At 40.0% G+C, this 22550-nt stretch overlaps 1 protein-coding gene across 3 annotated transcripts in view; it reads right to left on the bottom strand.

Moving 5' to 3' along the window:
- Positions 1-9421: 9421 nt before the first annotated feature.
- Positions 9422-22550, bottom strand: part of TRIM44 (tripartite motif containing 44) — a 173754-nt gene continuing 160625 nt past the window's right edge. Inside the window, exons 5-6 of one of the 3 annotated variants that reach the window (XM_074276192.1) lie at positions 22357-22488; positions 9422-9481 (exon numbers count right to left, since the gene is read on the bottom strand). In XM_074276192.1, the coding sequence (XP_074132293.1) occupies positions 22401-22488 (88 nt within the window). In that variant the 3' untranslated portion in view covers positions 9422-9481; positions 22357-22400. The remainder of the gene's footprint in view (positions 9482-22356; positions 22489-22550) is intronic. The other 2 variants (XM_074276191.1, XM_074276193.1) reach the window with 2 other exon arrangements.

The raw sequence follows: 22550 nt of genomic DNA, 5'->3' as shown, positions 1-22550 counted from the left end.
TAAAACACACTTACCTATGTATGTATGTATCTGTCTGTCTATTTATATCTATCTATCTATCTGTCTTTCTGTCTGTCAGTCTGTCTATCTTTCTATCCCAATAGATTCACAGATACTAGGGAAAGAATCTTAACCCCTTAGAATGTAAGCTCCTTGAGGGCTGGCATAATTTTATTTTTGTCTTTGTAGTCCCAACATCAGCATAGCTTTTGATACATAGTGTTTTTTGTTATAACTGGTTATCTAATGCCATTGATAGAGAATTTCCATTGTGTAAACTCCTTATAACCAATTCAGGTTAGCACCTGTTTTGTAATGGAGCTTTAGAGAGCTGACCTGGATGCTGAAAATGAATCCAAGGTAATGAAACCAGTCTGTGTCAGAGTTAGGAATTAAACCCAAGTTTTCTTGATTCTTCACATACACATGCATACACACACACACACACACACACACACACACACATATATACATACCCACATACATATAAATATATGTATAAATGTATAGATATAGATAGAGGAAGTATAAAGAAATATGAAAATATTTCTTATACATATATGAAATATATACTTTATATCTCTTTTCACATCTATCAGTGTGTGTGCATGTGTATATACATACACACACATTTTTATATTCCCTATTTCATTCTATCACATCCTATTTCAATCTCCAATACTATCCTGCACAACATTTCATATTATCTCACTGCTACCTGTTTATAAAAAAGAGTAATGCAAATTTAATTAGAAATTATCTCCTCAAAAGTAATATTTTCATTAATTCAAAAATAAGGTTTTTCTGTGGTTCAAGATATGTGTATTTTGGGCAGTCACCAAATTCATAGATTTTAAATTGGATGAGACCTTGGTGGACATCTTATCCATAGCCTTCATTTTTCAAGTGAGGAAACTGAGGCTGGGAAAAGGCATATGATTGGTTTTAGTCACACTGAAAATAATTAGCAGAGCCTCCCAGTTCTCAGACTTAAAATGCAATGCTCTTTTCACTGACTCATTTCCCTTTGCTCCATATGGGTGGGAACCATGTTGGTCTTTGCCATGAAAACTTGATACTTTAGGCTTCACAATGATATTCAACATTGTGGATATTATTTTTAGTAACTCAAATCATATTCCCTCTGCAACTCAGCACATGGTGGTCTTCAATATGAATTGTTGTCAAGGAGTTTCTAAAGCAAAATGTACAAATAAAATTCATCACTGTCTGGTCATCCTAGTGATGAGGGTCTCCAATTCAGCTAAGTTGATCCTTGGATGACAGACATAAATCCCATCACTGACCAAGGCTCAAAGTCCAGACATCTGGGATGGGAGATGCTAGTGTTTCAGAATCCTCAAGAGCCCAATGTCTACCCCACCCTGAGGTGCAACTTCAGAAAAAGTCTTTATTAAAGATAAAATTTTGATCCAAGAATGAAAAAGTTTACTTTTTTAAAATTGTTTTTCCATTATCTCCCAGAGCAAAGGTATTCCAGGGAACTCAGGAAGATTTTAGAACCCCATATTCAGCAACTGTTAAAAGTATCAACTCAAACCATTTCCAATGACATATGCAGATAATTATGAATATTTACACCTATTTGCTTCCTCTGTGTGCAACTCTGAAAGATAAACGATCTTTTCAGTAATAGTTTATTGATTTCAAAATGTGCGAGGAGGCCCAGCTCAAATGTCATGGGGAAAATGCTTAATTTATCATTATCAAATAATTTAAAAGATGAAGGTGACACGGGGAAGCATTAACTCAAATATTAAACTTCCTGGAAAGATGGAGGATTCCCTTGTTTCACCTAGAGAACTAAAGAAAGACAGGAGATGGATAAGGAGAAAACAGTGGCTATATAAACATCACCCTTGGCAATCCTTGCCCCAGAAGATCTGGGGTGGTGCTGGCCATTTGTCTTTTGGCTAGTTGGAATGTTTGGAAAGGTTTAGAAACTGCTGTCACCATATTAGATCAATTCTAGCATGGGCTCTATAGCTTTTTTTGCCTCTGGTGAAATAGAGGAGTGATAGCAATTGTAAATTATTTTTTATCTTTAGAGCACAATGTCCCCCACATAGTTAGTACTTAATAAATGATTGCTGATTGGTTTTATCTCACCCAGATTGGGCTATGCAATTGAAATGAGGAGACTTTTGAATTAGACCAAAAGTACATCTATCTTGGATGGGAATGGCCAAAGCTCTAAGTAGCAATTTCTATGCTTGAGGAAACAGAATTGGGGTTCTGGGAAGGGTACAGAGAATGGTCTGTTATTCATTTTTCAAATTAATTAATTAATTTTAATATACATTGCTTTATAAGTCACGATGGAGAGAAAAATCAGATCTAAAGGGAAAAACCACAGAAGAAGAAAAAAAAAACCCAGAAAACAGAAATGTGTTGTTTTACATTCAATCTCTAGAGTTCTTTTTCTGGATGCAGATGGCATTTTTTTTTTTTTTGTCCAAAGTCCATTAGGATTTCTTTGAATCACTGAATCACTGAGAAGAACCAAGTCTTTCATAGTTAAACATCACACATTCTTGCTGCTGCTGTGTACAATGTATTCCTGGTTCTGCTTGTTTGCTCAGCATTTGTTTGTGTAAATCTTCCCAGGCCTTTCTAAAATCAACTTGTTCATCATTTTTTTATAGAAAGATTTACATTACCTTCATATACCACGACTTGTTTGGCCATTCCCCAATTGATGGGTATCCACTCCTTTTCCAATTCTTAGTTACACAAAAAGGTCTGCCACAAACATTTTTGCACATGTGGGTCCTTTCCCTTCCTTCATGATTTCCTTGGGATATAGACCCAGTAATGGCACTGCTGGGTCAGAGAGTATGCACAATTTTATAGCCCTTTGAATATAGTTCCAGATTGCTCTCCAGAATGGTTGGATCATTTTACAGCTCCACCAACAATGTATCAGTATCCCAGTTTTCCCACATCCCCTCATACATTTATCATTATCTTTTCCTGTCATCTTAGTCAATCTAAGAGGTGTGAAGTGGTACCTCAGCGATCATTTAATTTGCATTTCTCTAAAGTAGAGTGATTTAGAAGATTGTTTCATATGATTATAGGTAGTTTTAATTTCATCATCTGAAAATTATTTGTTCATACCTTTTGACCATTTATCAATTAGGGAATAACTTATATTCTTATTAATTTGACACAGCTCTTTATATATTTTAGAAATGAGGCTGTTATTAGAAACACTGGCTGCAAATCTCCCCCCCCCCCCCAACTTTGTACTTCACTTCCCTTTTAATCTTGTTTTTGTTGTTGTTGGGTTTTTTTTTTTTTTTTTTGTAAAACCTTTTAAGTTTAAAGTAATCAAAGTTGTCCATTTTTCATTTTATAATATTCTCTAGTTCTCCTTTGATCATAAATTCCTCCCTTCTCCAAAAATCTGATAGATACATTATCTCTTGATTTCCTAATTTGCTTATGGTGTCACCCTTTATACCCAAATCATGTACCTATTTTGATCTTATTTTGGTATGTGAGATATAGATCCCATGCTGAATTTCTAACATATTATTTTCCAGTTTTCTCAGCAATTTTTGTTAGATAATGACTTCTTATCCCAGAAGCTAAGAGTTTGGGGGTTTATCAAATACTAATTATTATAGGTTTTGCTTATTGTGTCATGTGTATCTAATTTATTCCATTGATCCACTATTCTTTATTAGCCAGTACCAAATGGTTTTGATGACTGCAGCTTTATAATATAGTTTCAGGTTTGATACTGTGTGATTTTTTTTCATTTTTTCATTAATTCCCTTGAAATTCTTGATCTTTTGTTTTTCTAGATGAATTTTGCTATTACTTTTTATAGTTCTATAAAATAATGTTTGGCAGTCTGACTGATATGGCCGATCTGTTACTCATGATGTAGCCACTGCACAGAATCAGCATCCTAGGGCACTTGGAATTTTTTAAGCTAATGAAGGGAGAAGAAGATGGGGAAGCTGCATTTGCTATTGCTATGGGGGGAGGATTTGGTAGAGAAGGAGCTGCAACTTAAGATAATTTTGCTGGTGACTTCTAAATATACTAGCTTGAAGCAAAACCCTGGTGGCTCCATCTTTGTTATGGCTCTAGGCATTGTCTATGAAAAATGAACCAGGCTAAGTTGACCGGGAGGGTGAGAGAGAATAGGATTTAACATTTGGAAAATGTCACTGCTGTCAATGATACCAAATTATTCTCTGTTGTCTGAGTACATCTTTTTCCTACTAAGATTGTTGCAGTTAGGCTATGTCTCTGGGAATTATGGAACACCATGATCTCTGAAGATTCTGAATTATTGGAAACTCGAGAGCCATGGAAAGAGCTATGGTGGTAGAAATACCTTAGTAAGCTCAGGCAAGTTACTAATGATAATGCATTATCGTTAATGTGCATGGTTTTCATGCACAAAACCAGCCAAAAAGACATTATCAAAGGTGAGTGTGAACAGAAAAGGAGACAGGTGGAGTATCTAATGGGAGTGAAAAATAGAAAGGCAGCCTAGGTGTTACATAGATGATTCACATAATTATCAATGAAGTATTTGGGTGGGGGAGAACCATCAGAAGAAGATATTAGGTACAGTGGGTAGATCATATGGAAACGCATGGACAACAACTACACATGTTGAGAAGGTATAGGTGACTTCTGGTTCTCACCAAGTATTAGATGCCCCTCTTGGGCTCCAGATTGGGCTTCCTGAGTCTATCATAATTTTCTTTGTCTTCTGTGCTTTGTTTAGTTCTTGCAAAGGATCAGATTCAAAATGGAACCTGTTGATGCTGGCTAGGGTGGGGAAAGGTGTTAATACTTTATTTGATTAAATAACTGATATATTTGTATGTATGTGGGCTACTTCATAAATACTATTTGGTCACAAGATGATAGATTTAAATCTGGAAGGTAACTAAGAGGATATTAGTCCAACCCCTTTATTTTACAGATAAATCTTGTATAGCACAAGATTCCAGGATATCTTTCTTATTTCTTATTAGTATGTCAGCGATCCATCATTGTAGGCAGTTTTTAAAAGAAAAAATGCCTTGTATATGTATGGCACTTTGTAGTTCTCAAAGGGATTACATAGCTATATGTATATATTATGTATTTTATATTCTGTAATACATATCTGAAATCCCTTTGAGAACTACATATACATATATATTTATGTATAAAGATATGTGTGCATGTATATTTTTATATAAATATATATGCATATATGTGTGTATATATGTGCCAAAATAAAATACACATACACACATATTACATTTGGGCCCTTGGACTCTGAAAGACAAACAGGGCAATCTCTTTGTACTTTTTGACAGGTGAGGAAACAGGGTCAGCAATATTGCAACTTGTCACCTAGGTAGTTCATTGCAGAGTGAAGAGAAGAAATCTCAGTTTCTTGACCTTAGACAGTAGAAAGTGTCACTAGGGAATATTTATATTTTAATATGGATAAATAAGAGACCGTGACATGGGATCACAACCTGTCTCTATCACTAATTGTGTGACCTCTGGCAATGTTTGCTCGTCACACTACCCCCACCCCACCCCTCACCCACTAAGTCCCCTTGAAGCACCACTTTAGGGGCTAATGAACTTCTCCAGGGAGTTCTTTGAGAGTGGAATAGAACAAAGGTCTGAATGCCAATCAGCCACATACTTGCTAGGGATGGACAGACCCCTTAAAAAGGTACAGAAGTCATTAGGATGATGCCCTGTGCTTTGTTTATTTGTTAAAAGAATGAAGTGTATATATGTTTACATTTAAGGAACTGAACTAAATGGAAACCCATAGCTTTGGAACTAGAAGAAACCTTAAAAAGTCTCTGATTCAGTTTCCCTAATTTTACAGAAACTGGGACCCAGAGAGATCACATGATTTACTAAAGATCACAAAGGTAGAAAATAGAAGATTTGGGATCTGAAATCATCCTCACAGCAAGTAGAACGAACTAGGATTTCCCAGGTAATGACTCAGTCTTTTCCATCCTGGCCGTCATTTTGAGCTGAAATTACAGCTTTCTAGTAGTCCCTCTAATAGCTCAACTTAGACTTGAGGGTAGGTATCTGTCTTATCTAGACTTTGTATCATATGAGACATTTGTAAAACACTTAGCAGAGTACCTGGCATACATCAGGTGCTTAATAAACGCTTGTTTCTTTCCCTTCTATCCTCCCCAGTTCTGAACACATAATTGGAGACTAAGGCATGTTGTTACCAAGGAGGGAAAAAAAATCCATTATTTCTATAATTCATCAACCACTGTGGAGACAGTTGTAATGTTTCATTGTGCGGGTGATGCTTTGGGGGGGGGCAAACAATAAGAGCTTAATGGTTTGATGCATCAGAATCCCTCAACTTTCTTGCAGTTTTGCTACTTGTGGACTTTTCAGCCCACACTGAAATCTCCAAGTGTCATTCTATCCTCCCCATTCCACCTTCGGTATTTTTCCTCTATTTTCTAAATGAGTCCCAGGGAGAGAATTCTTAAGGTTTGTGGATAACAAGTCTGTCTCCCAGAACTCCTTGAGCTTGAGTCTGAATTAATGAAAGCAACCACATGATGAACCTTCCCTTGCCTCCCTTCCCAAACATACCATTTCAATGGCAGTCAGGCACTGTAATCAGCACCCAATTCATCATGGAGACATTACCCACTTCCTCTGATGAATCCTTTTAGGGGGTTCTCTTGCAGCCCTGGGGGAGGGGGACTATGGCCAATCAGGACCTAATTGAGAACCGGAATGATTCCAGAGAAGGACGTTCAAGGACTCGGAGGTCACCCTAGAGTTTGGCAGAGAGGTTAGTATCAGGGTTTTTTTTGGGAAATGGACCTGGCTCCAGGCTGATGCTTGTGCTAGACAGACACGGATGAGACCTGGGGAAAAACCACTGCTGTGGGTTTTAAGATTCTCCGGTTAAAGTTTTATCAGGCACTATGGACAGCGAGAGGCCATAAAGCAAATTTTAAATCCTTCCTAAGAAAAAGCTAAAGTGCTTTCCCTTGTGCATTATTGAGATATGATAATTTATTTGGACAAGTTGCAGTATATTTTTATATCCTTGGTTATAACTATCTCATAAACTTCAGGATTTCCAAAATCATGATTCAGGTCGCAAACTTTTTTTTTTTTAATCAGTTCTCATGCCCTATTGCGGACCTCTAAAATTTGCCCATCACAAGGACAGAGTTACTATTTCAGGGGGCATGGTGGAAATCAATGATGGGGGGGGGGAAGGCAGAGCCAGGTTCCACACTGTCAATCTAATAGCTCCTCAAAAGCAGCGAGTCGGCTTTTAAGGAATGGCCTTCGAAAGCACTTTCCGTTAGGGGAGTTGTTGGTACAAGTGGCAGGGTAGAGCCCGGTCAATATGGCATCCTCCTTCTCTCCAGAATGATGGGTAGGTGGCCGTGGACTTAGCTGCTTGTGGCAGATCACAGATGAGGAACACAGTCTTGCTGAAGCTTTTTCCTAAGCCAGGGTTCCCACTGGGATGCTGAGATGAAGGTGGTGATGGGGAGTGTGGGCAGAGAGTGGTGGGGGGGACAAAACTCTGACCAGGAATCCAGGCTTTCTGAGCTAGTGTGATTTGTGCCTTTGGGGGAGACAAGAAGATTAAGGTGTCACGAAGGAGGAACTCATTCCTGTACCGTTGGATAATTTCCTATTATTCCTGTTTACTCAGAAAATTCTGTTGTAGAAGCTACATGGCTCAGTGGATAGAGCACTGGGTCTGCAGTCAGGAAGATGTGAAATAAAATCTGACCTCAGTGTGTAACTCCAGGAAAGTCATCCCACTGCTATCTGCCTCAGTTTCCTCATCTGTAAAACAGGAGTAATAGCACTTCCCTGTTGTAAAGATCACATGAGATAATAACTGGAAATTGCTTAGCTTAGTACCTAGCACATAGTAGGTGTTTAATAAATGCTAGCGTGTATTACTATTGTTTCTAGAGTGCTGAAGCAATCTTGAGTACAATCATCAGCTCTCCAAATGCAGGGTGCCCTTTAAATTTGCTGCCTTTTACTTTGCCCTAATTACTATCCTGAGTTGGGGGAGATGTTGGATACATTGGTCTGGACTCTTCTACATAGAAATAATTTCCCTCCACATGTAAGATTCAACAGCAAAAATCAAAATTTCAAGAGAAAACAAGTTCCATTTTCATCTCAGTACCAGTTATAGCAAACCATTGCCCACCCATCCCCTGAAGCCTCCCAGCTCCCTCACCCCAGATCAGAAAACCACCAAGCTACAGGTGTCAGCTGAAGCAGGTCTATTGGGGCTTCCATCCTCAGGGATCAGGCTTTTTTCTTTGGTTCTGGCTTACAGGGTCAGAAAGAAACTTGATGTTGCAAACAGTGGAGCTTGCAAAGGAAGGTGAGCTTGCAGACCAAGGTGGGCAAAGAAACCAACTTCTAGTCCTTCTCTGGTTGTCCGTAATTCTCCATGGCTTGAGAAAAGGGAGGATGCTGGAAATACCTTAGAGGTTTCTGGGTAGAAAAGGACTTAAAGGATGGTTATCTTCTAGGAGTTAGGAGATGGCAGAAAACCATAAACTTGGGAGGAAAATCAACTCAACACGTCACTTGGATAAAGGAGCTTACTTGTTTTTAAATAAGGAGACAAGAATCCCCCGCCACAGCTACCACTTGGTTTTCATGACTATTCTGGCCTTTTTATGTGTCATGAGTAATATGGGAACGGACTTGGGCCATTAGCATGTCAGTCAGCTGAAGCAAACTTTCCCCAAAGTCAAGGGGTTAATCTCCCAGGATGGAGTTAAGGAACCAAAGTCTTGGCTAACTATCAATGAAAACACTTGGGCATCTTTCAGACTCACATGGCTATTTCTTTCTTCATTGCAAAGGCATCCAACTTAATTAATGGCCACAGCCCTTCAAAACACCAGAGTTAAACTTTTGGGGAGCATCAGTACCCAAACTCCATTATTGGTTCCAACTTTGTCCCGATGCCATAGAACCAAAGTGGATTTTTCTGTTGTTGGTGGGCAGGGAGAAATGAACTCCCTGCCCACCTCTGATAGCTCTGGATTCTGCTGGGTTCTTCTTGCATCTAGGGAACAGCCTTCCCTGAGTCAGAGCCAACTTGTTTCTCAGAGATCTCACAAAGAACTCTTCCACTGGGGGCCCTGGTGCAGAGCTACTCCTGATGTCCTGATTGTGACCCAAATGGGGGGCACATGGCAGACAGAAGACCAGAGCCTGGGAGAGATGCATGTCTGATGGCAGGGCTGGGGACGCAGCTCTTGTTGGAAAGTTCATGGAAAAGTAGGAGGGTGAAAACACACACACATTCACATACACACGAAGAACAGAGGACTTTGTGTTGCTGCTGCCACAAACAAGCAAGCATTCATTGTTTTTTTTCTCTTCTGTATGTTTTCCTGTTTAGTAGGCTGAGTGGAGAGGGATTTTCCTAGGAAACAAAAAAGAGGATTTATTTCAGTGTGAAGAGCTTGTAATGATTTTCTTTTCTCTTTCTTCCTCTCTCCCTTCTTTCCTTCCTTCCTTTCTTCCCTTCTTTTTCCCTCTCTCCCTTCCTTCCTTCCTTCCTTTCTTCCTTCATCCTTCCTTCCTCTCCTTCCTTCCTTCCTTTCTTCCTTCCTTTCTTCTTCTCTCTCTTCCTTCCTTCCTTCCTTCCTTCCTTCCTTCCTTCCTTCCTTCCTTCCTTCCTTCCTTCCTTCCTTCCCTTCCTTCTCTCTCCCTCCCTTTTTCTTTCTTTTGTTCTTTTTTCTCTTTCTCTTTCCCTCTTTCTTTCTTCTCTTTCTCTCCTTTCTTTCCCTGCTCCTTTTTTCATTTTTCTTTTCCTCTTTCTTGGACTGTTTGTCTGATTTCCTCTCTCTGTCCCCTTTTCCTAAAGTTTTGCATAATGAATTACTGGCTAACATTAAGAGGCAGGATCTTCCCTGTAGGCTAAAATCATCCATTCCCAGGGTATTTCAAGAACAACAAAATGATAATAACAGAGGAAGTTTCTTTTCTTTTCTCCTTCTCTCAAGGAGTGCAGGAAAGCAAGAACAAAGAATCCCCTCCTCCAAACCCTCCTCTCTTTGTCATCCTAGAGTAGTCTGGCCTCAGTGGAGTCGGAAGCCATTCTGCTCCTTAGTAATAATGGCAGATAAGGGACAAATGGCCTCTTTAGTGTTGCATGGACATTTTCCACTTGAAACTGGGTCAAGATTCCAATTCATTTCACTTGGGCCCCAGAGTAACCATTGGAGAAGGATTTCAAATCATTACTGGTTGAATGCTGGGTTGTCAGAGAAACTCTGGGATTGTAGGATTTGGGAGCTAAGAGGGATTTTAGAGATGACAAACTGTCAGAATTGGGAGGAACTTCAGGGGATGACTAGTCCAATGCACTCCTGAAAAAGAATCCCCAATATATCACAGGCCCAACAAGTGCTCATTGGTCACCAACAAGTCCCCTGCCTCCATAACAACTATCTCCCAAAGCAGTCATCTTATTCTGGGACAATTCTAATGATTGGCAAGTTTTCTCAGCATCATCTCTACATGAGCCTCTTTCTAACTTTTACCTCATAATTCTAAGGTTAAATTCTATTCAGCGTGGCTGCTCTTTGAATATCTCAAGGCACCTTCATGAACCCCTAAGTCCCAGAAGGTAGGACCTTGAATAGTGGGGGACAGTTGTAAAGAGGCCTGATGCCAGGGAAATACCCCCCAAAACTTGTAATAACCAAAGCTATTTGTCTTTGCATTCAAGGTATTTGGCACATAGTAGGTGCGAATTAATGCTTTCTGAGGGGAACTTAATCCATCTGAGAAATGGGCTATCTCAGTTGGTCACAGGTTCCCTCCTTCCTGAGGCCCTTGAACAAAGACAGAGTGACTGTTAGTATCTTAGTATACTTGGTGGTCCCCATCACAGACTCTTTAAATATGAAATGAACCCACAGGTCTTTCCTTCACATCCTTATCAGCACCTCTGAGTGAGTGGCTATTAACGGTCCAAAAGTCCCAGAAGCACTCTCAAGGACCTTCAATGATCAATGTTTCAGGAGTTATCCATCCCCATTTGGATTCCTCATGAAGGCACTCCCAAGAGTGGGGATGGAATCATAAAATTCACATCATCTTCCTCATCATAATGGGTACAATGGATAGAGTGCCGGTCCTGGAGTTAGGAAAACCTGAATTCAAATCCAGCCTCAGACACTAACTGTGTGACCCTGGGCAAGTCACTTCACCCTGTTTGCCTCAGTTTCCTCGTGCGTCAAATGAGCAGGAGAAGGAAATAGCATACCATTCCAGTATCTTTGCCAAGAAAGCCCCAAATAGGGTGGCAAAGACTCGGGCACAGCTAAAAACATAACTGAACAAATAATAATAATAATTAGCATTAACATCACGCTTTAAGGTTTCTCATTTAGTCCTCATAACATCCCTGTAAGATAGGTGTTACTATTATCCCCATTTTACAGATGAGGGAACTGAGAAGGCAGCATTTAAGTGACTTGGCTAGGGTCAAAGATCTAGTAAGAATCTCAGTAAGAGAGTTTGATACAGGACATCCCAACTCCATTGGACTTGGGGACTATCTAGTCCAACCTGTGCCACATGAGGAACTTCTAAAGTATCCAGCCTTCACTTTAAGACCCCGAGTGATGGGAAGCTCACTATTTCTGTAGTAGAAGGAAAGATAAAAAGCAAGGAAGTACCAGCAGCACTGGGTGAGTTGTTTTGTACATTTGTTCTCCTCTCCTCAGGGTCTTCTCGGGAAAATGCTTTCTTTTTCTCCCTTTGTCTCCCCAGACCAGACCTGAGGTTGGGAGTGATCCCTTTAAATGGGTGATGTGCTTGGGATCTTTAATTATGGGCACAAAGGAAAAGTTTCAACTAATGAACCTAAATCCTCTTAAGCCTACGGATTGCGGGACCTTCCTTGATGCCCAGGACCCACCATACAAATTAGGAACTTTCCCATCATTCCCTGAAATAAATTAGACTGGCCACTCTGACCTGCTATTCTCCAAGGTAATTTCTCGTCCTTGAACAGAGATGGGGATTTGAGTAGAATCGGGGGCAGAAGCAGTTTCCTCGCATGCACCTTTTATTACTAGCAACACGACATTGCCAGGAAATCCTTGAGCAAATACTGAGTAGTACAAAGTGCTGCAAAAGCATTAGAGTTTTCCTTGCAAGGGAAATGGGGTTTTACAGGTGAATTATTATTGTTTTAATATCCATGCCTAACTTCTTTAATAAAGGAAAAAAGGCAATCTACATGCATTTATCAATATTCCAGACAGTGTGCTAGGTGCTTTATTAAAAAATAAAATGGGCAATAGGAATAATAATATGAGAAAAATAAGAATTAGCTTTAAGGCACATCAGTAATTAATAATGATGAGAAAAATAAGAATTAGCTTTAAGGCACATCTTATTTGATTCTCGTAATAACCTTGTGAGGTAGACGTTATTATCATCCCCATTTTACAGATGAGGAAACTGAGGCAGAGAGTGATTAAGTATCATGTTCAGGATCCCAGAGCCTAGAGTCTAAAGCTGCCTTTGAACTCAGGTTTTCCTGAGTCCAGATCTAGTGCTGTGTCCACGTGATCACCTAATCTTTGCTGATCTTAGCTTTTTTCATTTACTTGGGTTCTGAGCCTTGAATCTAGATTTCTGCTCCCCTTCTTTGACTCCATGGGTCACTTCTGCACTGTACCCCTCACAATGCTATTCTTAAACTGGGCAATGCTTTGATTTTGTATCTACCCTCTATCACCCCCCCCCCCTTGCTTCCATCTTCTGTTCATGTCATTTAAATTTAAGTTGATCTGATGAGTTTCTCACATCAGTTATCAAACTCTTTAGACAACTTCCTCTCTTCTTTTTCACCTGATTTGTTTCTTTGTGTATTCAGAATTTCATTCTTGAACTCTTCCCATCCCTTCTGGCCTCTTTCCCTACATAGTTTTTGCTCATAATTTCCTGTCTATTCTTCCCCTGAACCCAGTTCTCCCCAAATCTTGGATGTCTGCATTTCAAAGTAAATTTTCAGTTTTTGTTTCTTCTGTCCACAATTCAAATATGAAATGGTCACGGTCTCCCCAATGTTCTCATTATAGCCATCCCCAACAACTAATTCTTCCTCCTGAGTGAGAACCAGATCTAGAATAAAATTTCTTCTTGTTCCTCTTACCTTCTGAAGCATGAAATTATCAGTAAGGTAAATAGAAAGAATGCTGTACTTAGACTCAGAGAATCTAGAAATTAGCTCTGCTGCTTATTTCCTGTGTGACTCTGGACTGGTCACATCCCTGTCCAGTCATTTGGTCTAGATCTATGCTGCACTGCAATGATTAGCTACTCTCCTTTTGATAAAAAGTTCCAACAGATATTTAGATCTTAGATCTAAAGAGAGGGGACCGTAGAGGTCAGGCCCATACTCATTTTACAAATGAAGAAATGGAGGCTAAGAGACAATAAATGACTGGCCCAGGGTCACACAATTAAGTGTCTGAGGCAGGGTTTGAACTCAGATCCTCCTAACTCTATCTATCATCTAACTGCCCACTTAATCAGAATTTGGAACAAAGGATTGAAGTGAAGACTTAAATTGGCTTTAGTTTTGTTTTTGGATCTTCCCAATCTCCTTTCCTGGCTCAGCTCCATCTGCATGGGAGAACCAAGGGGGTAGTGAGGAGTCAGAGAAAAACCAGTGGGGAGAGAGCCAGAGTTAGCAAGAGAGAGAGAGGCAGAGAGAAATAAAGATAGACAGAGACAAACAGACGGAGAAACAGAGAGAGAGAGAGAGAGAGAGAGAGAGAGAGAGAGAGAGAGAGAGAGAGAGAGAGAGAGAGAGAGGCAGAAAAGAGATAGAGAAACAGAGACAGAGAGAGACAGAAATAGAATTAGAGAGACAGAGACAGAAAGACCGATTACAGAGATAGAGAAAGAAACAGAGAGACAGAGAATGGGTGCAATATGGAATGAAAGATGTTCTCTATACGTGCGCCTTGGCCACATGCACCTCCTCTATAAATGTTTTTTCTATTCACATTAGGCTTGGCTACTCTTCCAACTAAAAGTATTTGTATTTGTGGGAGAGTGTGCCCCAAGTTTTTGTGAGAAATGTCCTATGGCTACTTTTCAAACTATGATATTTTATGTAATTCATTTACATTGAACTAGTTGCTCCTTTGGCTGACGATAGGAGGTAAACACACTACTGGGGGCTCACGAACTATGGTTTCTAGTGGATGTAAATGCCCTGGGTAACTTATGGGGTAGTTTTTTCTTGTAGCACCCATGTGTAATGGGGTTGTCTCCAATTGCTACATTAAAACATTTAAGTTAAGAAAATGAAGCTGAGAGAGAGGAAATATATTATCACTATTTTACAGATAAGGGGACGCATATTTAGAGAAAGATACACTGACAGAGAAGGAGAATTCAGCTGTCCAGCTAAGAGGGCTGGAGCCAGGCTTCCAAGACTGATCTCACTTGTCTCCCTGTCCAGAGCTTTTCCTCCAAGCCTCTGATAGTGAAGGAGGGTTAGAATAGATGATGTGGAAGGTCCTTCTCAGCTCTAACACCCCATGATTCTTGATGTTTACTGACACCGCTCCTGGGCATCTCTTCCCTAAAAAACTTGAGTCAGAACTTGGATGATGTTATAGGTCACTCAGCACTCAGCTGGGCCAATAGTAAATCGAGCAGAAAAAGCTTCCTTTATCTTCACCCTGAAGGTCATTGTCCTTGGAGCTTAGGAAGGCCTTTCTCAGCTTCAGCCTGGCTGGGCTTTGAGGTCAAAAATCTCCTCTCTTGGAAGAGGGGGGAGGAATGGGAGAAATAAGAATGTCTTGCCCCTGGCTATGAACCAGAAATTTTCATTTCATAAAGAACTATCTATCTCTATAGAAAAATCAGTGCTCTTTTGCACCCAATTGGGAAAGAGTTTAGGGGAAATGTCACGGGGAGCAGATTTCCAGCTCTTTGGCCAAAAGGAAAGAAGGCTGGAAATGAGGTCTATAAATTAAGCCAAGTCTGTCCTAGGCCCCAGAGAGCTAATGCTGTGATGCTCACTAGACCATGCAGGAAAAGCCAGTCTTTAGTCCTGAACTCCCCTTCTCTGGCCCCCCCAGAGGGCCTGCCCAAGCAAACTGCACTACAGCATCCAAAAGTATATTGGGAAGGCCCGGATCCTGGAAAAAAAAAAATCATTAAGAAATGAACCACACTTCTTGGTGGCATCTGTCCTAAAAGGAACAGAGTGTCTTTTGTAAAAGTTTCCCACCAGGAGGTTGGCTAAGCTTGAACTGGGGCCCTGTCCTCCCACATGGAATTAAACTCTCATCAAGACATGATTGTTCTGTACTATACCAAGTGGGGGAGGAAACTCAAATGGCCCTGAATGTGTATGGCCTATGGAGCCTCATGAGGCCCTCTGCCCAAGCTTTGGGTTCATTTCTTTAGGATAGTTAAGTTATAGAACCATGAAATGTGACCTTAGAACATGAACATCATCACTGGAAGGGATCTTAGAATACGGAGCATAGAACGTGAGAACTGGACGAGACCTGACGAAGCAGAAGATGGAATGTTGGAGCTGAAAGGGATCTTAGAACATGTTAGAGTTGGAATGGACCTTAGAACCCAGTGTGGAAGGGACGTCAAAAGAGAGAACATAAAATGTTAGCGCTGGAAAAACCCTTAGAACGAAGAAGAGCAGAACACTGTAAAGGACTTCTCCTTATATAAAGGAAGAAAACTAAGTCGCAGATGCTACAATGAGGTCTTTTGTTTCTAAGTCCCTTAAGAGACTTGGACCCTGTCACATGGTCTCTTGGACTATTCCCAGAGGCACAGCTTATTTTGATGCCCAGAATCAGACTTAAGTTGGAAAGAACCTTTAGAGAACTTTGAATCCAAACTTGCCTCAGGTACAGGGAACATACTACCTCACAGGCAGTCTCTTATATAATAAGAGAGCCCTAATTGTAACTCAGGCCTGCCTCATATTGAGGCAAAATCCATCTCCCTCCGGGGCTACAAATAATTAATTTCGGTTCTCTTGTACATGAAAGCAGTGCAAATATTGGAAGACAGCAATCACAGCCCCCCTTCTCTTGGTCTGGGGACGTCTCTCATTACAGCTCCCAGACTGAGCTAAATTTCCCCTGCTCTTCTAGGCCAACAGATATTTGAACTCATTTAAGCCTTATTCTCCCCTTCCGTGCGCCCCCCATCCTGCCCCAAGGAATAAATAACCATTTGTTTTGGGGGTTTCATTTCATGTCTGGGCTGGACTCGAGGGCCCCTGAGAGTCTTTTCCGACTCTCAAATCCTCTGATTTTTATCAATGATTTTCATTTCTTTCTCCATTTTGTTGCTATCTCAAGAGTCCTTTGTAATTACCTCTGGTTTTTTGTCACAATATGCTCGATGGTGAGTTAGAAATTTTGAGTCTAGTTATGAGTGATTTTGATAGAGACATCATGGCAGCATCCACCACGGGGATGAGCTTTGCCGGAATTCAAAGGTCTCTTTGGGGAGAAGGGTGTGGATAATAATGAGGAGGGGGACCAGCAATCCATTAGTCCACCAGCTTTTAAAAACTCCTGCTAAGTGCCAGGCACAGTGCTAAGTATTTGGGGACACAGAGAAAGGCAAAAACTGCACCCGCCCTCAAGGAAGGAGTCTACTGCGGAAGACAATGTGGACTTAGATAAATACAGAGGGCATGGAAAGTGCCCTCAGAAGGGGAGGTACTAGCAGCTGGGAGGAAGGCTTCCTGGGCCAGATAACCCTCAGTATGTTCCGCCCCATCTGATCTGGACAAACATAAACATCTTTTTAACCAGAATATAAACCCTGGGAGGTCAAAGATTGGATCGTAGAAATCACAGGTGTCTTACCTACTGTCCAGAACTCTATTTTGCATACGGGAGGTGTTCAATAAATATTTCTTTGAACAAATGAAGTGCAAATGGGAATTATTGCATTCTCTTTTTTCAAATCCCCAATATGTAAGACAGTAGCTGACACACAGTAAATGCTTACTGCATGGTTGAACCCTAGAAAAACTTTGTTTCCATAACATGTCTCAGGAAATCATTAGATCTTGGTTCAAATGGATTGCCTGTAATTATGAGATTTGGAGGTGAAAGGACTTTAGTGATCAATCATTTGTGTGAAAAAAAAGATCTGGAGGTTTAGAAGACCACAAGCTCCAACTTAAAATTAACAGCATAGTATGGCAGTCAAGAACTCTAAGGTTATCTTGGAATGCATTAAGGAAAGCATGGTATGAAAGCATAAGAAGGTGATCCAGCCCCGCCTCCCCACCTGGTTCATAGCTGGAGTTCTATGATCTTTTATTATTATTTTTTTTAAGAGGAAAGTGGGATAAAGTGGCTTGTCCAAGGTCACACAACTAGTAAATGTCTGAAACCAGATTTGAACTCAGATCCTCCTGACTCCAGATTGGGTGCTCTATCCACTGCACCATCTACCTGCCTTTTGTGTTTATTAGTTATCGATAAGCTTAAAAGGCTCCAGTGGAAGGCAACCAGAATAGAGAAGGGTCTCAAGTTCATGCCATATAAGAGAGGGTTTGAAGAGACTGAGGACATTTAGTCTGGAGAAGACTCAGGCTATGGCAGAGGTCCTTAAACATTTAGAAAGCCATCAATTTGTTTCGCATGGGTGCTGTTCTTCTTTTCCTTTTCAATGGTGGGGGGAGGAGGAAAGAGAGAGAGAGAAAATAAATATTCATTAATAAAGAAAAAATTTAAATTTCATAAAAAATGTTTACACTTCTGTTGGGCCCCAGGGGACAGAACCAAGAGCCAGGAGTGGAAGGTGGGAAGAAGCAAATATAGCTTTGATTTTAGGATAAATTTTCTTGCAATTAGAACAATCAAAACAAAATGCACTGATTTACTATTAGACTGTTTGAAAGTAGGGATTGGGAGGATTTTGTGGTTGCTTCTTGTTTTACCTTTTGTGGTATTCCCAAAATTTAAAAGTACAATATTTGGTATAATAGTATATTCTCTCTCTCTCTCTCTCTCTCTCTCTCTCTCTCTCTCTCTCTCTCTCTCTCTCTCTCTCTCTCCCTCTCTTTATGAAAATCCCTTTCTGATGTTCTTTCTCATCCTCTCTTTTTCTCTCTTATCTCCCTGTCTCTTTCTGTCTCTTTGTCTCTGTCTCTCTCACTTTCTCTCTCTGTATGTGTCTCTCTGTCTCTCTCTCTTTACACATGTACACACATATTTTCTGCATCTCTGTCTCTCTATTTTTCCCTTCCTACAGTTCCTCAGTTCAAAGAAATGCCAATTTTGATCACTGAAATCTTACAAGATATCTTGGGGTTCACAGGGTAGATTTTTTTTCTTAAGCACTGTGCCTTAAACCCAAATCACTGGCTCTCATTGATTGACTAAATATAGATCCCAGGCCAAGTCCCTCTTGGTCTTCGGTGTGAATGTAAATAGCAATTGCTTCTATTTTGGCCAGAAATCTTAAGCATCTTCTTCCAGGCTGATTATTTTTTTAACTAAGTAAAAGAGGCCATTCTCTGTTTCATTTCTTACCTAGCCTTGATTTGTGAAAGGGCATTGCTTCAGTCAAATTGAAATTTGTTGAAGACCTTAATTTAAAAACACCAAGATTTCCCACTATATCTAGAGCCATCTCCAGTCATTGTAATCTATATCTGGCCATTGGACTCAGATGCCTCTGGAGGGAAAAGTGAGGTAGGTGGCCTTGCCCGGCCCTTCCTCATTGAAATCCAATTCCCTTTCATGTCATGGCATCCCCTCCCTCATGTCATGGTCCTCTTCAGAATGAAGGACAATAACAGTTAGTTAAGTGGCTGTTGGATCATACAATCTCTGGCAATCCTTTGCTATGCATCTTGTTTGTACCAAGTTTCCTGAATCTTCTTCCCCAACAAGTGATTTTGCTTTTGCTTGTCTGATTTCAAAGCACTTGTTGAACTCTAATTCGTATTCTAGCCATCTGCTTCCGTGTCCAGTCACTTACTCTTTCTACACTGTGAGCTCTAGGAAAATAGAAAATATGCTTCATTTTGTCTTGTATCCCTTATGCCTAAGAGCTTATAAAATGTGCTGAATAAACAAAGAAATATGTGAAGTCTTTCATTCGACTTAACATGGTTTAGTGGAGAGAGGCCTGGATTTAGACAGGAAGACCTGAGTTCAAAATGTACAACAAACAGACAGAGAGAGACAGAGAAAATGAGAGAGAAGAGGGAGAGAGAGAATGAGAGAGAGACAGAGAAAATGAGAGAGAAGGGGGGGAAAGAGAATGAGAGAGAGACAGAGAAAATGAGAGAGAAGGGGGAGAGAGAGAATGAGAGAGAGAGAGAAAATGAGAGAGAAGGGGGGGAAAGAGAATGAGAGAGAGACAGAGAAAATGAGAGAGAAGAGGGAGAGAGAGAATGAGAGAGAGACAGAGAAAATGAGAGAGAAGAGGGAGAGAGAATGAGAGAGAGACAGAGAAAATGAGAGAGAAGGGGGAGAGAGAGAATGAGAGAGAGACAGAGAAAATGAGAGAGAAGGGGGAGAGAGAGAGAATGAGAGAGAGACAGAGAAAATGAGAGAGAAGGGGGAGAGAGAGAATGAGAGAGAGACAGAGAAAATGAGAGAGAAGGGGGAGAGAGAATGAGAGAGAGACAGAGAAAATGAGAGAGAATGAGAGAGAGACAGAAAGACAGAGAGAAGGGGGAGAGAGAGAATGAGAGAGAGACAGACAGAAAGACAGAGAGAAGGGGGAGAGAGAGAATGAGAGAGAGACAGAGAAAGACAGCGAGAAGGGGGAGAGAGAGAATGAGAGAGAGACAGAGAAAATGAGAGAGAAGAGGGAGAGAGAATGTGAGAGAGACAGAGAAAATGAGAGAGAAGAGGGAGAGAGAATGTGAGAGAGACAGAGAAAATGAGAGAGAAGAGGGAGAGAGAATGTGAGAGAGACAGAGAAAATGAGAGAGAAGAGGGAGAGAGAATGTGAGAGAGACAGAGAAAATGAGAGAGAAGAGGGAGAGAGAGAATGAGAGAGAGACAGAGAAAGACAGAGAGAGATAGAGACAGAGAAACAGAGGATGTGTGACTCTGGGCAAATTATTTGTTAAATGAGGATAATAATAATAGTGCTTGACACACAAGGTGTTTCAAGAATCAAATGAGATAACATGTAAAACGTTTGCAAATCTTACAGTGTTTTATAGATGCTAGTTATATTATTGTTCAACCAAGGAGCAGTAGTTAAGTACCTTGCTCCACTGATCTCTAGTTCTCTAGATCATCAGCTAGAGATGATCTCTACTTTCAAGTGAGCTCCCTGAGGGCAGGGAGTGTTATATGTAAATCCTGTGTCCCTTTTCCCATCTGGTACAATGAACTGTACACAAAAGGCATTTAATAAATGCTTATGGATTGAATGATGAGATAGAGTATCATGATGTCTGAAGATTACCCTCAGGTTGACCAATAAGTTTTGGCCACCTAACAAAAAGGCTCTCAATTGTATGGCAATTCCCTTAAGTTTGAGTGTGAATGGGACAGGGCAGGGTGGGTGGGGAGTGAGGAGAGTGGACCTAAGGCAGGGTTTGGAGTCATAGCGCCTAAATTCAAATCCTGACCAATGACTCCCAGTGGGCTTTGATTTAATAACTCAGTAGGGCAGACCTGACAAATAGTCACCCATCATTTGCTTAAAGATTTCAGATGAAGCGGGACTTACTGCTGCCAACCCATTTCTCTTTAGGATTGTTCTAATTATGGGAAAGTTTATCCTGAAATCCAAGCTGAGTTTGCCACTTTAAATTGAGAAGAATTTCCTCCTAAATGGGTAAAACATTACCCATCCAAAAGCACATTTCAAACTTGCTCTGTGGACTAGTAATATGTCTTTTCTGGGCCTTTTCCTATTTATTTTGTATGTTTTTAAATATACTTCTAGATAAGCTGTCATTTCCATGACAGAATTTAAGCTCCTTGAGGGAAGGAAATGCTTCATTTTTATTTTTCTATTCCCTTAGCCCATAGTAGATGCTTACTTATTACCGATTGGTTGACATAGATTGGTCTAAATTAGCTTTACACTCTCTTTTAGCACTTCATCTTAGGACCCTGGGATGAACAGAAGCTTAATTAACTAGGGCCTCATTCCTATGCATATTTGCTGCAAGGGCCTTTCTTTTTCTTTTCAGTGGGGGTAATGGGAGGGAGAAAAAAATGCTTGTTAATTAAAAAAAAAAAGAATTAAAAGTTTCATTTAAAATGGTTCTATTTGGTAGCAAGGGACAGAACTAAAAACAATGAATCAAAAGTATGAAGAGGTAAATCTAGCTTTCATTTTAGGACAGACTTTTTAAGTAGGAATAATAATGATTATTGCTAAAAATTTATATAGTACCTACTATTTGCCAGATATAGCTTTGATTTTAGGATAGACTTTTAAAATTGTAATAATAGGGGCAGCTGGATAATAATAGGTGCAGTGGATAGAGTACCAGCTCTGGAGTCAAAAGGAACTGAGTTTAAATCTGGCTTCAGACATTAAATACTTACTAGCTGTGAGACTTTGGGCAAGTTACATAACCCCAAATGCTTTGTTTTATATATATATATTATTTAGGTAATATATACATATATATTATCTAGGTAGCATATGTATATACTACCTAGATAATACTATCTAGTACTATTGGTATAGATACATACATACATGCATATACATATATACATATATATGATTATGATAATAAATTTATATACTATCAATTATTTTCCATAACTAGAATAATAATAATAATTAATAATAACATTCTTATAGCATTTACTATATACAGGAACTGTTCTAAGATCTTTATAATTATTATCTTTTTTGATCCTAGAGGTAGGTATTATAATTATCTTCATTTGACTGATGAGGAAACTGAAGCAAACTGATATAAAAGGACTTGTTCAGGGTCAACCAGCTAGTAAGTATTTGGGGTTAGAACTCAGTTCTTCTTGAGTCTAACTCTGGAGTGCCATCCCCTATACCACCTTTTAATAATTAGATCAGTGAAGGTAGTTAGAAGCTCAGTGGATAGAGCACCAGCCCTGGAATCAGGATGATCTAAGTTCAAAGCTGGTCTCAGACACTTAACACTTATTGCTAGCTGTGTGACCCTGGATAAGTCACTTAACACCAATTGCCTCTGAAAAAACAATCAAACAAACAAACAAAAACCAAATAGAACAGTGGAATGAATATGTGCAAATATCTGAGTATGTGGGTCGGTGTGAATACCTGACAAGGCTCTCTTACATTCAGCAAAATAATGGTGTCCACCTTTAGAAGGGTCCGTTGGCTGATGAAGGATCATCATCGTCATATCTATGAGACCCTCGTTTTGGAGGGATGGCCGGGAAAGGATTGAGTCTGGCAGAGAACAAAGGAAATGATAGTCAATCATAAGACCCAGGATCTAGAACATATCCTAT

The sequence above is a fragment of the Sminthopsis crassicaudata genome, chromosome 6, assembly GCF_048593235.1.
Source record: "Sminthopsis crassicaudata isolate SCR6 chromosome 6, ASM4859323v1, whole genome shotgun sequence".
NCBI classification, from domain to species: Eukaryota; Metazoa; Chordata; class Mammalia; order Dasyuromorphia; family Dasyuridae; genus Sminthopsis; species Sminthopsis crassicaudata.
This window is presented reverse-complemented; position numbering and strand designations above follow the sequence as displayed.